General features: G+C 43.8%; 1 protein-coding gene across 1 annotated transcript in view; it reads left to right on the forward strand.

Moving 5' to 3' along the window:
* RWDD1 (RWD domain containing 1) overlaps positions 1-7,864 on the forward strand; it is a 20,791-nt gene extending 12,927 nt beyond the window's left edge. The window contains exons 5-7 of the mRNA XM_019537945.1: positions 3,344-3,476; positions 4,388-4,450; positions 7,544-7,864. Of these exons, the coding sequence (XP_019393490.1) occupies positions 3,344-3,476; positions 4,388-4,450; positions 7,544-7,656 (309 nt within the window). The 3' untranslated portion in view covers positions 7,657-7,864. The remainder of the gene's footprint in view (positions 1-3,343; positions 3,477-4,387; positions 4,451-7,543) is intronic.
* Positions 7,865-12,039: the final 4,175 nt, after the last annotated feature.

The raw sequence follows: 12,039 nt of genomic DNA on the forward strand, positions 1-12,039 counted from the left end.
AAGAAACTAAAATTAAGACAGGGGCCTTACTGCCAGGTTTGTTAGAAAAACCATCCTAGCATGTGTTTCTCATCCTTGGTTCTAATAACAGTTCATAGAGATACCTTTCTCTCCTGCATTGGCTTGTGGAAGAGAAACTAGCTTCTACCAGGGATTTGTGACTAATTAACTTGTGCTTTAGAACTCCTTCTTTTTTTGTAAATGCTTTTTCAGTTAGCAACACCTTGCCAATCCCCTTTCTGTTAAGACCCTGCTGCTTTACTATTGAAAAGGTTAATGCATCTCCCTAGCCTATGTATATATCGTTTCACAATGAATATACTATTCAAGAAAAGGAGCCCTTGGCATCCACTATCTCCAGGCACCATGGTTTTAGCACCTACGGTGATGATCGTATTTGTTTCACCTTTGTCTTTCTTTGATCCAGGAAAATATCAGTAATCTACAAAATGTCAATACTTATCTCAGAATCACTTTAACTGGCCTAAAACCTCTGAAATATATTTTTTTGCAAACATTTTTGTTTTAAACTGGCACAAGGCAGCTTAGTAATATGACTTCCATGGCTGCAGGTCTAAGCATAGTGTTTTCCAAGTGGGTGTGTCCTTATTCATAAATTGCTGAACTAGTAAACCTCTGAAATGTCTTTCTTTTATGTTACAGGTAGAAGAAAACTTGGGGATGGTAATGATCTTCACTCTAGTGTCTGCTGTACAAGAAAAATTAAATGAAATAGTAGATCACATAAAAACACGAATAGAAGAGGAAAAGAAACAGAAAGAAAGAGAAGCAGAAGAAGCAGAAAAAGTGAGTATGGTTTCCTGTAATTCAGGGGCATCAAACACACAGACCATGAAACTGTTATCTGGATCCTGAAGGAGCCTGGAATTTGGAGTTGGGATTCCAAGGTAGAGAGCCCCATCGGGGGTGTGTTTTGGGGGATAGTGGGGTGAGCAATGTTTGCCCATGGAGCTGCACGGCTTAATTCTGCCAAAGTGGCTCAGGGACCGTGGTGGTAAACACTAGAGCTGTGCAAAGCTTTGGCCCCGATTCAATTTGGTGGAGATTTGGCCCGATTTGGTGCCTGAATCTCCCAATCGAATTGGAGGACCCTTTAAGCTCTCTAAATTGGTTCGGAGAGATTTGGAAAGATTCAGCGATTCAGACATAGACAGAGCCCTAAATGTTTTTTCTACATACCTCTAAGTAGCAGGTGGCTCATGAATGTTGCGATGCTGGGGCACATGAAGCATCCCACAGCCACAGGAGTGCAGGAGGCTCCCCAGTGCACTCAGCAGCAGACCCAGAATTGGAATGAGAAGCACTTCTGGGCCAATTCTGGGTCTGCTGGGGAGTGTGTGGGGGACCCCCTGTGTCCCCCTGGCTTGGCAACTTGTGCCTCCTGGGTCTGGGGGGTGGCACATGGGGTCCTCCTGTGGCCTATCGCCAAGCTGGGGGAGTGCAGGGGGCTCCCCAGCGGACCTGAAAGTGGACCGGAAGTAGTTTCTGGTCCACTTCCTGGTTCACCTCTGAGCACGTGGAAGGCCCCCCCCATACTCATTTGGGACGCTTCATCTGCCCCAGCATCGCAGTGTTCACAAGCCATGCTGGTACCTCAGGGTATGTAGAAAAAACTTTTTAAACTGTGTCTATGGCCGAATCACTGATTCTCCAAATCAGCATCAAATCTTCAGGTTCGGATTCGACTGAATCGAATCGGGGACAGTGATCCAAATCAATTAATTGAATCAGTGTCTCTGATTCAGGCTGAATCCGAATTGAATAGGGCCTGCTTTGCACATCCTTAATAAACACTTAACACCATTCTCCCAGCTGCTGGAAGTGGGTCTAGATCCAGCTTGCAAGGAGTCCTGCAGTCCAGACCAGCCTGGGAGAAGAGGGGGAACAAGTGACTTTTGTCACCCTTGCTATAACTGATATGGGCACTTAGGGTTGATTTAATAACGCTAATATCCCAGATGTTTGATCCAAAGGCAAAATTCCTGAATTAGCTACGAACTGAATTAAACTTTTACTCACTAGAGCATTTACTAACTTAATACTGCACTTTAAAAATTAAACTGTTCTGAGTTTTACTGGAAGTATGATGGTTTCTGGCAATGCTTAAAAGTACTGGGGCAGATTCTCTGCTTTCTCTACTTAGTTTAGTGCCTGAGTTTAGCACTTAGTTTAGCACTGATGGAGTTAGTTTAATCTAGTTAAAGATTATCTGTTTAGGATAACCACTTTCTATGCCACTGTCTTTGTTGCCCCTATCTTAAGCAGCTGGAAAGGGCATACTAGAGCATTCTGTGTTGTATTAGTAGATGTCTGACAGTGCCTGGGAGGAGCGTGCCAGCTATTGTAAATTGAAGCATAGTTGCTAGTCTCCCCTCCTAATGCGGAGTCTACCAAGAAGAGGGCAGTTGCCTGTGCTCCTATTTTTGGGTAGATCAACTTGAAGAGGAAGCTTTCCACACCCTAATATCCAGAATGAGGAAGGCACTATTTTTTAGCTTATTTCTCTTTGCCTCTAGTGTTGCTGTTTTCATTCTCAGGGTATGTTATGGTAGATACCATCACTAGGTCCTTGCTTCTTTCTACTGAGAGCTATAAGGCTTAGGACTCAATATCCTACCACTTGTAGTCTTTTCCCACTTATATTCTTGAGTTTCCCTTTTCCTTAACACAGCAAAGCGTGTTGAAGTTCTGAAATCCCACACATTGTGTAAGCTTTGGTTCTGGGGCTTCTCCATGCACGATGCACTCCAGGAATGCCAGGAAAGCCCCAAAGTGAAGGTAGGTAGCTGGAGCCATGGTTGTAGGCAGTGTACAGTAGGGTCATGCTCATAGTAAGACTGGTGGCATACTGAATAATTACTTTCTCTCCCTCCATAGTAATGGAGGAGAGACATATGAAGATAATTTCTCTTAATCTGTGGTGTAGATACTTCCTAGAATAAGTGTTTTCACAGCAGATGTTTGTACACAAAGCATATTTCTTTATATTCACCCTAGCATTCATCTACATGTTTTGTGACACGACTTAAATCACTGGTAAGATGTTTTGCCTACCAGTGCATTACCTTTAGTTTCTTACCTTTATTATATTACAGGTCCAAAGACGCTTAGGATTTGTGGCAATCGCATCCATTTTATAGCTCTCGGGTGAGGGGGAAAAAAAGTAACCAAATATGTCATCTTTGCTAAAAGATACCTGATTTTTAAGCTGAAGCTTGGTAGTTATGGCACCCAGTAACTCCAACCATGAAATGAATATTATTTTTTTCATTATTATATTGCTGAGCTGTATTAACAAACTTTTTTCCCCCCTCTTTCTTAGGAACGTTTCCATGGCACTCCTGTTACAATTGAGAATTTCCTAAGCTGGAAAGCAAAATTTGATACAGAGCTCTTAGAATTAAAAAGGAAAAAAATGAAAGAAGAGGAGCAAGCAGGAAAAAATAAATTAAGTGGTATGACTTTAAGACTTTCTCCTTGGGCTTGCCATCTTACCAGACCTGTATGGCAAAGAACAAAACCATGTGGCCAAGAAATTGTTTTTATACTAAAGGATTATAGTATAGATTCCACTTGGGCTACATTTAACTCTTTCATAAAGCCATTTTACAGGTCTCCATGTCACCTTCCAGGGAAGAAAGCCCATAGACATGGACAGCACCTGCCTGAAAAGCTTAATCCTTCATTATGCAAAAGAGATGCAGTTGTAACCAAGCATCACATAAGTTGGTTTCCCAATTGGCACGTGTATTACGTGGAAACATGAGTTTGCAGTCCCCATGTTGATGTATAGAACTAATTCTTTTGCAGTGCTTATGTGCTCAGCTGTTTCATATATCAAAGCGTTCGCTGGTTGAGATCAGGGACCAGGGAGGTTTTTAGGTTTCCTCCCCACCTCCCTCCCCTCATAAATCATATTGGCTTCTTGTGGAGGTGATCAGTTTCCCCTGCCCCCAACTAAAACTAGGGATTTTTGACTGGGACACTTCTCTGTTGTTGGAATGGCAGAGCACTGGCAGTGCCCTCATTTTTCTTGTTTTCAGTTATAACACGTTATAGAATACTTTTAGTGTTTTAGGTTTTCTGTCCTGTAGTTGTGTGCAAGGCTTGCATGTGGCTTTTTTGGAAGGGGCTGGGAAATGGGGATGGGAATCTTTCCATAAATAGTTGCCTAAGAATGCAGAAACTGGAAACAGTGTCCCAAGAGGTCTTTTCTAGTCTGTATTCCTAAAATACCAGAGGCCCAAAAATTATGGCTTCAGTCATTAGAATTCTGAATACACATGCTAATTTCTCCTTTGCAAAGTTTTAGTGAATGTATTCCAAGCTGTTCCTCTTCATTTTTTCCTATATTTATGCCTTTCAGGAAAACAGCTGTTTGAAATGGATCATAATCTTGACACCTCTGATATTCAGTTTTTGGAAGAAGGTAAATCTTGTTGTTTCTGTTTTCATTCTTAGAGATTCAGTTATAAAAAAATTAAAATGCAAATGTTGATAATATAATATTCATACTACTAATGTTGGCAGGTGAGCTGTTTGACAAGAGAGTAATGGTATTCCTTGGGGATCAGTCTTAGGACCTATCAGCTGCATTCAGATGAGAGCTCACATTTGTTTCTCCAGGGACAAGCAGCAACAACCCACCTTGTGCCTGGGGAATGCCTGTGCCATGCATACTCTGGTGCACAGCAAGTTACCCTGGGTGGGGTAGTGGAGTTTGGGGCCAGCAACTGTGTGACAGTTGCTGGCTCCAGCAGCCTTATCTAGGGTATAGGAGCCTCAGGGAGCTGCAGCCATGGCACTCCTGCAGCAGGAAGCCTGGCTACTGGGCAGAATGTGCCTCTGGCCAGCCAGGTTCCAGTTTTGGGCTGCATGCACTGCCACCACATGCACCACCCTGTTTTGTTTTGTTTTGGCATGGCAAGGTAGTTGCACAAAGAATGCCTGCATGTGCGGTATGTGGTGCCATAGACAGGTCTGCAGCGCCATATACCACACGTCTGTGTTCATCTGGACACAACCATCCTGTTTAACATTTTTATCAGCTGCCTTGGTAATGGAACTAGGACATGTCCTCATGAAATATGTGGACAATATTAAGGGCCTTGTATCATGTGACCCTTTAGCACATGTTAAGTCTTTGCAGTATTAAAATTAGAATATGTTCTAATTGCATGGTAATGTTTACAATTGCAGTTGCATGATAATGTTTGTAATGATCTCTAACATGCACAGCTTGCTGATTGTCAGTTCCAGCCCCTGCACTGCACCAGTCTTGAACTGGCTCCACTGTAGTGCCAGTCCCAGTTCAGACTTAGTCAGCTGGTTGTTGGTCCCAGCCACAGGACCCTTTGGAGCTGCTGGCATCTGGCTGATGTCATGGCTGGGTGAGGACCCCAAGTTGCTTGTAATATGTCTGTGGAGCAGTTCGACAATAGCTGGAACATGCTTACTTAATATGATACATAGTAATGTAAGTGTGCTACAATATGAGTATGCTTAGCATGTGTTTCACTGCTTGAATGTGCGATTACTCACATTTTAGGTTCATTTAACACATGATAAGGATAAGACTGGAGACAATTTAGGAAAAGAGGTACCTATGTGTATTAGTTGATTTGTAGGTGGAGCCGCTGTGAAAGTGCTAGGCTGATTCAGGTAAGGTATACGGAGTAGATCATGTTGGTACTAGTGCCATACAAGGAATTAGTGATACCCCATCTAAAATACAGTGTGCTGTTCTGGTTAGTAGTGTTCAAAAAAGATTAACTTGAACTGGAGCCAGTTCAAAGAAAAGCTGGTAAGAATGGTAAGGGAATAGAGATCTTTTTATGTCAGATTGGACTGAACTGTGTGTGTGGGGTGGGTGGGGGGATGGCTTCTCTTCCTTTGTTGTGTAAAGCGTGATATTTTTCCTAGAATTTTCTAAACGCATAATAGCCGATTACTTCCTCTGTCATTGCAGTGGCTGCGCCCTTGTCTCTGCTTTTACCATTGACATATTATGGGGTGTTCTTAATGCTTTTGGGATTGTGCCTTATATGGTTTTGTGTGAGGGTCTGAAGTGGTGATTGGGGTATTCCTTGGATAAATGAGTGCCTGAGAATGCACAGGTTTGGACCTTGTGACCCAGGAGCCCCTTCCAAGTATGCAGTGTATGGATCCAGTCCAATACCCACAAGCAGCTCCGCAGGCCACATCTTTGACACCTGTGCTTTAACCTATAGCATTCACTTTTAACCAGACGGTGGCACTTACTCAGGGTGCAAATAGTCCTCCTGCTGCCAGTATATCTACAAAAATACCGAGTAGATTTAAATAGAACAGGTTTTGGTCCTCCATGAAGATCATTGCTCTCATGTCTGGTCATTATGCAGGTGGTTGTAACAGCAGTATATGTGAATAAACAAGAAATTTAGGCTTAATTTCTCTTTATCATATAATGGCCTACAGTGACTTTGGGAAATACATTGTATGGGGAAACCCAAACCAGTTCTGCATTATTTTTAAATGGGAATAGTGCATTATAAGAGGCTCTTCTGGAGTATGCACAGGTGAGCTTGGGATTTAAGTGACCAGAAGGTGTCACTATTGTTCCATGAGGAAATGAGCAGTGACATACTACATGTTTTATCTATTATTTGCTTTCATTCTTGCATTCACTTAAAACACACAAGTACACTTCTGCCATCTTTAAGACTTTCAGGAATCAGAGCATGACATCTGAAAACGCTTTTCAGAGACGCATCTACCTATATCTAATTGTTGCTGTCTTCTTAAATGCAGCTTTTCTGTCAAAATAAAACTCAAGCAATAGTTCTATCTACTCTGCTATATTTGTTTGACAAAATTATTTACGTAAATGTAAAACTTTTAAAATGTGTGTTTCAGAGTTCTTCCACAAAGCTGGCTTCCTTAATACATGATTTTGTTTTCCATATGCCTAATCAATAATAAGGATGGATGGATTAAAGAAAGTAGTTGATTAAAATAGTGTTATTGCATAGTTCTAAATCTGCAGGATGCAGAACTAGGCTGTGCATTTTCTTTCTGCATCCCAAGAAAGACAAAGTCACAGAGTGAAGATGTGTTAAATGAGTTTGGCAAAAGTTAGGATGATGCTAAATGTACTATGAACAGGTAGTCATGAAACTTTACAGTGCATGTTGTCTGATCAGCATTCTACTGAACTGTTAGGCATACTCACATAATGCCTCTTCAGTGGTTGTAGTCCTGAAGGCAGCATATGGCTTATTTAATTGCTCTGTGTTTTTATAAGACTAGAATCATACTGAGCATGCAGCTCCACAGCAAAGGTAGTCAGAGTCAAGGGGACTGTGATATTTACTGTAGTGCAAGGAGTGACTGCAAGGTTTCAGGATATGCCCACCACCTTCATTAGCCTCTAAAACTATGTATTTTCCTTTACTCTCTAAAGTTGAATGAAGTAAAAAATGTAATTTTGTTCATACATCCATCAAATTAACAAAAAAATAACTATTTTTTTTCCTTCTTGCAGCTGGAAACAGCGTGGAAGTAGATGAATCCTTGTTTCAGGAAATGGATGACTTGGAGCTGGAGGATGAAGATGATGACCCTGATTACAACCCTGTTGATTTAGAAAGTGACTAGATTGAATTTACTGAACTGGCTGTATCATCGGTGTGTGTGGACACACTTAATGAGGGAGGAGCAGTCAGGAAAGCCACAGTATCTGTGGCTATACCAAGCATGCATTGGTTTTCTTTTTTTTTTTTTTTTGGAGGGGGAAGAAAACCAAAATACTTCAGGAGAATGCTCTCCTGATTCCTTTCATTAATAAATTGACTTTAACATTTCAGGTGTGAAATTTTGGGCATATTTTTTTCTGTATGAAGTCTAGAAACCTCTATTTTCTCTTCTCTTTCCCTTCCCACCTTATTAATTGTCCTGTACAGAGGTAAAATGATATACAAGGTGAAAAGATGCAGTCAGAGGCACCACCTGTACTGCAGTACAAAGACATACTGAGGTGAAGTATTCTGCCATCTCTAGGCTAGGGTTTATGTGAATATTTTGGTGAAGGAAAAGGTATAGAGTTTTAAATACAGTGCTTTTAATTATGTGCACACATAGCTATAGAGAAATTCGATGGTTTTAATAATGAAGGGTGTTATTTACCAAGTCCCAGAATACTGGAACTAAGGGGCACCCACTGACATAAACAGGAGACAGATTTAAAATGAACAAGAGAAAGTACTTGTTTTACACAGTGTGTAGTCGACTTGTGGGACCCATTACCACAAGAGGTTGCAAAGGCAGATAGTATAGCCAGGGTCAAAGAGGGAGTAGACAAATTTGTGGACAATAGATCCATAAATAGCTATTAAACAGAAGAGGCAGGGATATATCCTCAAGCACAGTGATTTCCAAAGGATGTGTTGTAGCACATGTGTGCCATGAGAGCAACGGAAGTGTGTGGTGAAATCCCCATGTGAGGAGGTAAATGCACTCCTCCCTTATCTGAGTGGGACTTCCAGAAATACCAGCTGCAGCTAGAAGCTGAGGAGCGCAAGCTCAGGCATGAGCTCTAGAGATGAAACAGATGAAAATGGTGGAGAAGGAAGTCCAGCGCCAGTGCAAGCATGAAGCCAAAGAGGCAGGGCTCAAGCATAAGCATGTGCCTGAACAACTTCAAAACCAGCATGAAACCAGAAGCTGGATTGATTCACCTTGGCCAGTGCCAGTGGCACCACCCAAACTGAAAACCCCAACCTTTCCCCGGTTGAAAGATGGGGATGATCCAGAGGTGTTTCTGGGTAATTTTGAAAACCAAACATGTCACTGGAACTTGGAAGAAGAGGAACACATGTGATGTATTGCAGGGCAGATAACTGGCACCACATCTGCCATCCTGAACAGCCTACCCTCCAAGTCAGTAAATGACTATAATGCCTTTAAAGAGGCAGTGTTTGAAAGGTATAGGTTGGGGCCAGATCATTTCTGGAAAAACCCGTAATAATGACTCATTGCCGAGTCAATCCTTAAATGAGTTTGCAGCTCATTTGGAGGATTTCTATCTGAAATGGAAGAAGGGAGCCAAAGCTTATACTGTGGAGGAGGTGGATGTACTCATGATGCTAGAACAACTCTATTTCAAGTGCCCCAAGACATTAAACACCTGGTCAAAGACAGGAATCCCAAAACTACCAGGGAGGCTGCTAGGTTTGCTGAGCAGATGTTGCTAAACCAAGAGGAGCTGAACAGCTGACCTCCCCACTTTGGGAAGGAACAAAAAGGGTTCCACAAAGCGGAGAAGGAGGGGGCAGGCCCAAAATGGGAAAGGGGGCCACCTGCAGAACGCAAGGCAGCCCCAGATTTGGTTAAGCCAACCAATTTGGAAAAGAGGAGTAGCTATAACTGTGGGGAATCTGGCCACGTCAGGCCCAACTGCCCAAAGCTAAGCAACAAACCCAAGCCAGTCAGCTGTGCAACAACTGTAAGCAGTGAAGAGGGAGACCCAAGCCCCTCCAAGGGGTGTACCTGTTACTACAGTTTACAAACCCGGAGGAGGTGACGGCCACTCACCAGACTGAGATAATGGTAAAAGGGAGAACCCTTGTTGGAGAACTAGATGTGTGCCAGTGGATCATTCATCAATGCCAACTGCATTTTGCCCGTGGAGGAAATGCCAACCTTGTTTCATGGTAGAGGAAATCGAGACTTTTGGGGAGAAGTTAGAGGACATCCTCAAGGGTGAAGGTGCACTCCTTACAGGAGCACCAGAACTCCCGGCTGATTGCTTAGCCAGACGAGGAGTTCAATCACAAGGTTCTAGAGCAGTGGTCTCCAAACTTTTTTTGATTGTGCACCCCATCAGTAAAACATTTTTGAGCACGCACCCCCAATATATGTATATTTATATAAATACACATATAAATAGAAGTTCTAATATTTTCTTCCTGCACCCCAATGGATTGTCTTGCATGCACCCCACTTTGGAGACCACTGTTCTATAGGACCCCAGCTTGGAGGGACTCCAGCAGATGGTTCAAGAGTCAGAGACAAAGTTCACCCCAAAAAAGAGGGAACAGGTGGTCTGGGATGAGGGACTCCTGTATTGGTTGTAGGTACCAAAGAACCATGCTGAGACCCCATCGCCAACTCATAGTACCTTTTAAGTTCAGACAATTGCGTTCCATGGCTCATGATTTACCTTGTACTGGTTACATAGGAAGGGTACAGACATGCCAGCAGCTGCAGGCAAACTTTTATTAGCCCAGGATTGCCCAAAATGTGGCAGACTACTGCAGATCTTGTGAAATGGGCCAGTGGGTGAGCAAAAGTGGGGACAAGAGAGAGGCTTCCCTACAGCCCTTCCCTCTTATTGAACAACCCTTCCAAAAAAGTGGAGATAGACATTGTGGGCCCACTGAGGCATAAGACTTGTAGAGGTAAGAAGTACATCCTGACCTGAGTGGATTTCACAACTCGGTACCCAGAGGCAATTGCCTTGGCTCTCACCAAGGCACCTGTAATTGCTGATGCCCTGACCCAGATCTTATTTCAGCTAGGTTTCCCCTCTGAAATCCTGACTGACAGGGTAGGAAACTTCCTAGCTGAGGTGATGAAGTGCCTATGGGAGTGCTGTGGTGTGAAACACCTCTAGACCACAGTCTACCACCCTCAAACAAATGGTCTCATAGAAAGATTAGCATACCTTTCAAGGTCCCATTTAAAGGCCTATGTGGACCCTTAACCCCAGTGACTGGGATGAGAAACTTCCGCATTTGCTCTTTATCTACTGGGAGTTACTCCAGGAGTCCACTCGCCATTCAAGTTAATATTCAGAAGGCTGGTTAGGGGTCCTTTCAATTTGGTGAGAGAGGAGTGGGAAGGCAAAATCACTTCCACTAAGACATCCGTAGTAGAATACATGCTCAGCTTTTGTCAGAAGCTAACTGACATGAGGAAGGTGGCACGAGACTCCCTGGCCAAGGCCCGGGAGAAGCAAAGTGTGTATGATGTAAAGGTTCACTTACGTACCTTTGAACAAGGTGATATGGTCATGGTTTTCCTGCCACTAAAAACAGACAAGTTGCAAGCAGCTTGGGAAGGTCCCCATGTCATCCTGATCAGCAGTGGCAATGCATAGGGGGGTGCATGTGCACCCCGAGAGCACTGGCGTACTGCCTGGCAGGCTGTGCTCGCTGCCTAGACAATGGTGTGGGGGGGCAGGCGGGAGCACTATGCCCCTATTGCAAGCACTGGCTGGGGAGGCAGAGCCATGCAGCCACTTCTGGGAGAGCCATGGCTGCTTCACGATCGGCCGCAGGGGGATTCCCCCCCACCCCGGTCGCTGACTGGTCGCTGGGGGCAGGGCCATGCTCCCTCTGACTAAGATGGCACCAGTCGCCCATGCTGAACAGGCTGGACAATGAGTTATATAGTAGCCAGGAGCAGGTCCAACAAAAAGCCTAAAATACACATGAACATGTTTAAACCATACTTTAATAGAAGTGATGTAGTATTTTGGATTTCCGCAGCCGAAGGATCACCTGAGTTTCCAGAGAAGCCGGTCATGTATGGTGATTGGAGTAGCGAGGCACGAAATCAAATCTACACCCCCCCAAGAATATTTGTTGGGCCCCAGAGCTACTCTTCTAGTGGCATTTTATGCACGGCTCCACACACAAGCACAGTCCTTGCAGCAGAAACTGGAAACTAGGATTCTCCCTCCCAAGTAAAGGCCCTAACCAAGAGGATATAAAGCCTAATAAACGTACAGAAATACTAGAAGTGCACGGATACACTCATCTGGGGGTCATCATTGACTCCAAGATGAACGTGGGCCGGCAGTGTGGAGAGGCAGTTAGGAAGGCCAACCACACCTTGTCATCCACAGATGCATCTCGAGCAGGTCCAAAGAGGTGATCCTCCCACTCTATGCGGCACTGGTCAGGCCGCAGCTGGAGTACTGCATCCAGTTCTGGGCACCACACTTCAAGAGGGATGTGGACAGCATGGAGGGGGTCC

The sequence above is a fragment of the Crocodylus porosus genome, unplaced genomic scaffold (genome assembly GCF_001723895.1).
Source record: "Crocodylus porosus isolate Cpor-Errol unplaced genomic scaffold, CroPor_comp1, whole genome shotgun sequence".
Classification (NCBI taxonomy): domain Eukaryota; kingdom Metazoa; phylum Chordata; order Crocodylia; family Crocodylidae; genus Crocodylus; species Crocodylus porosus.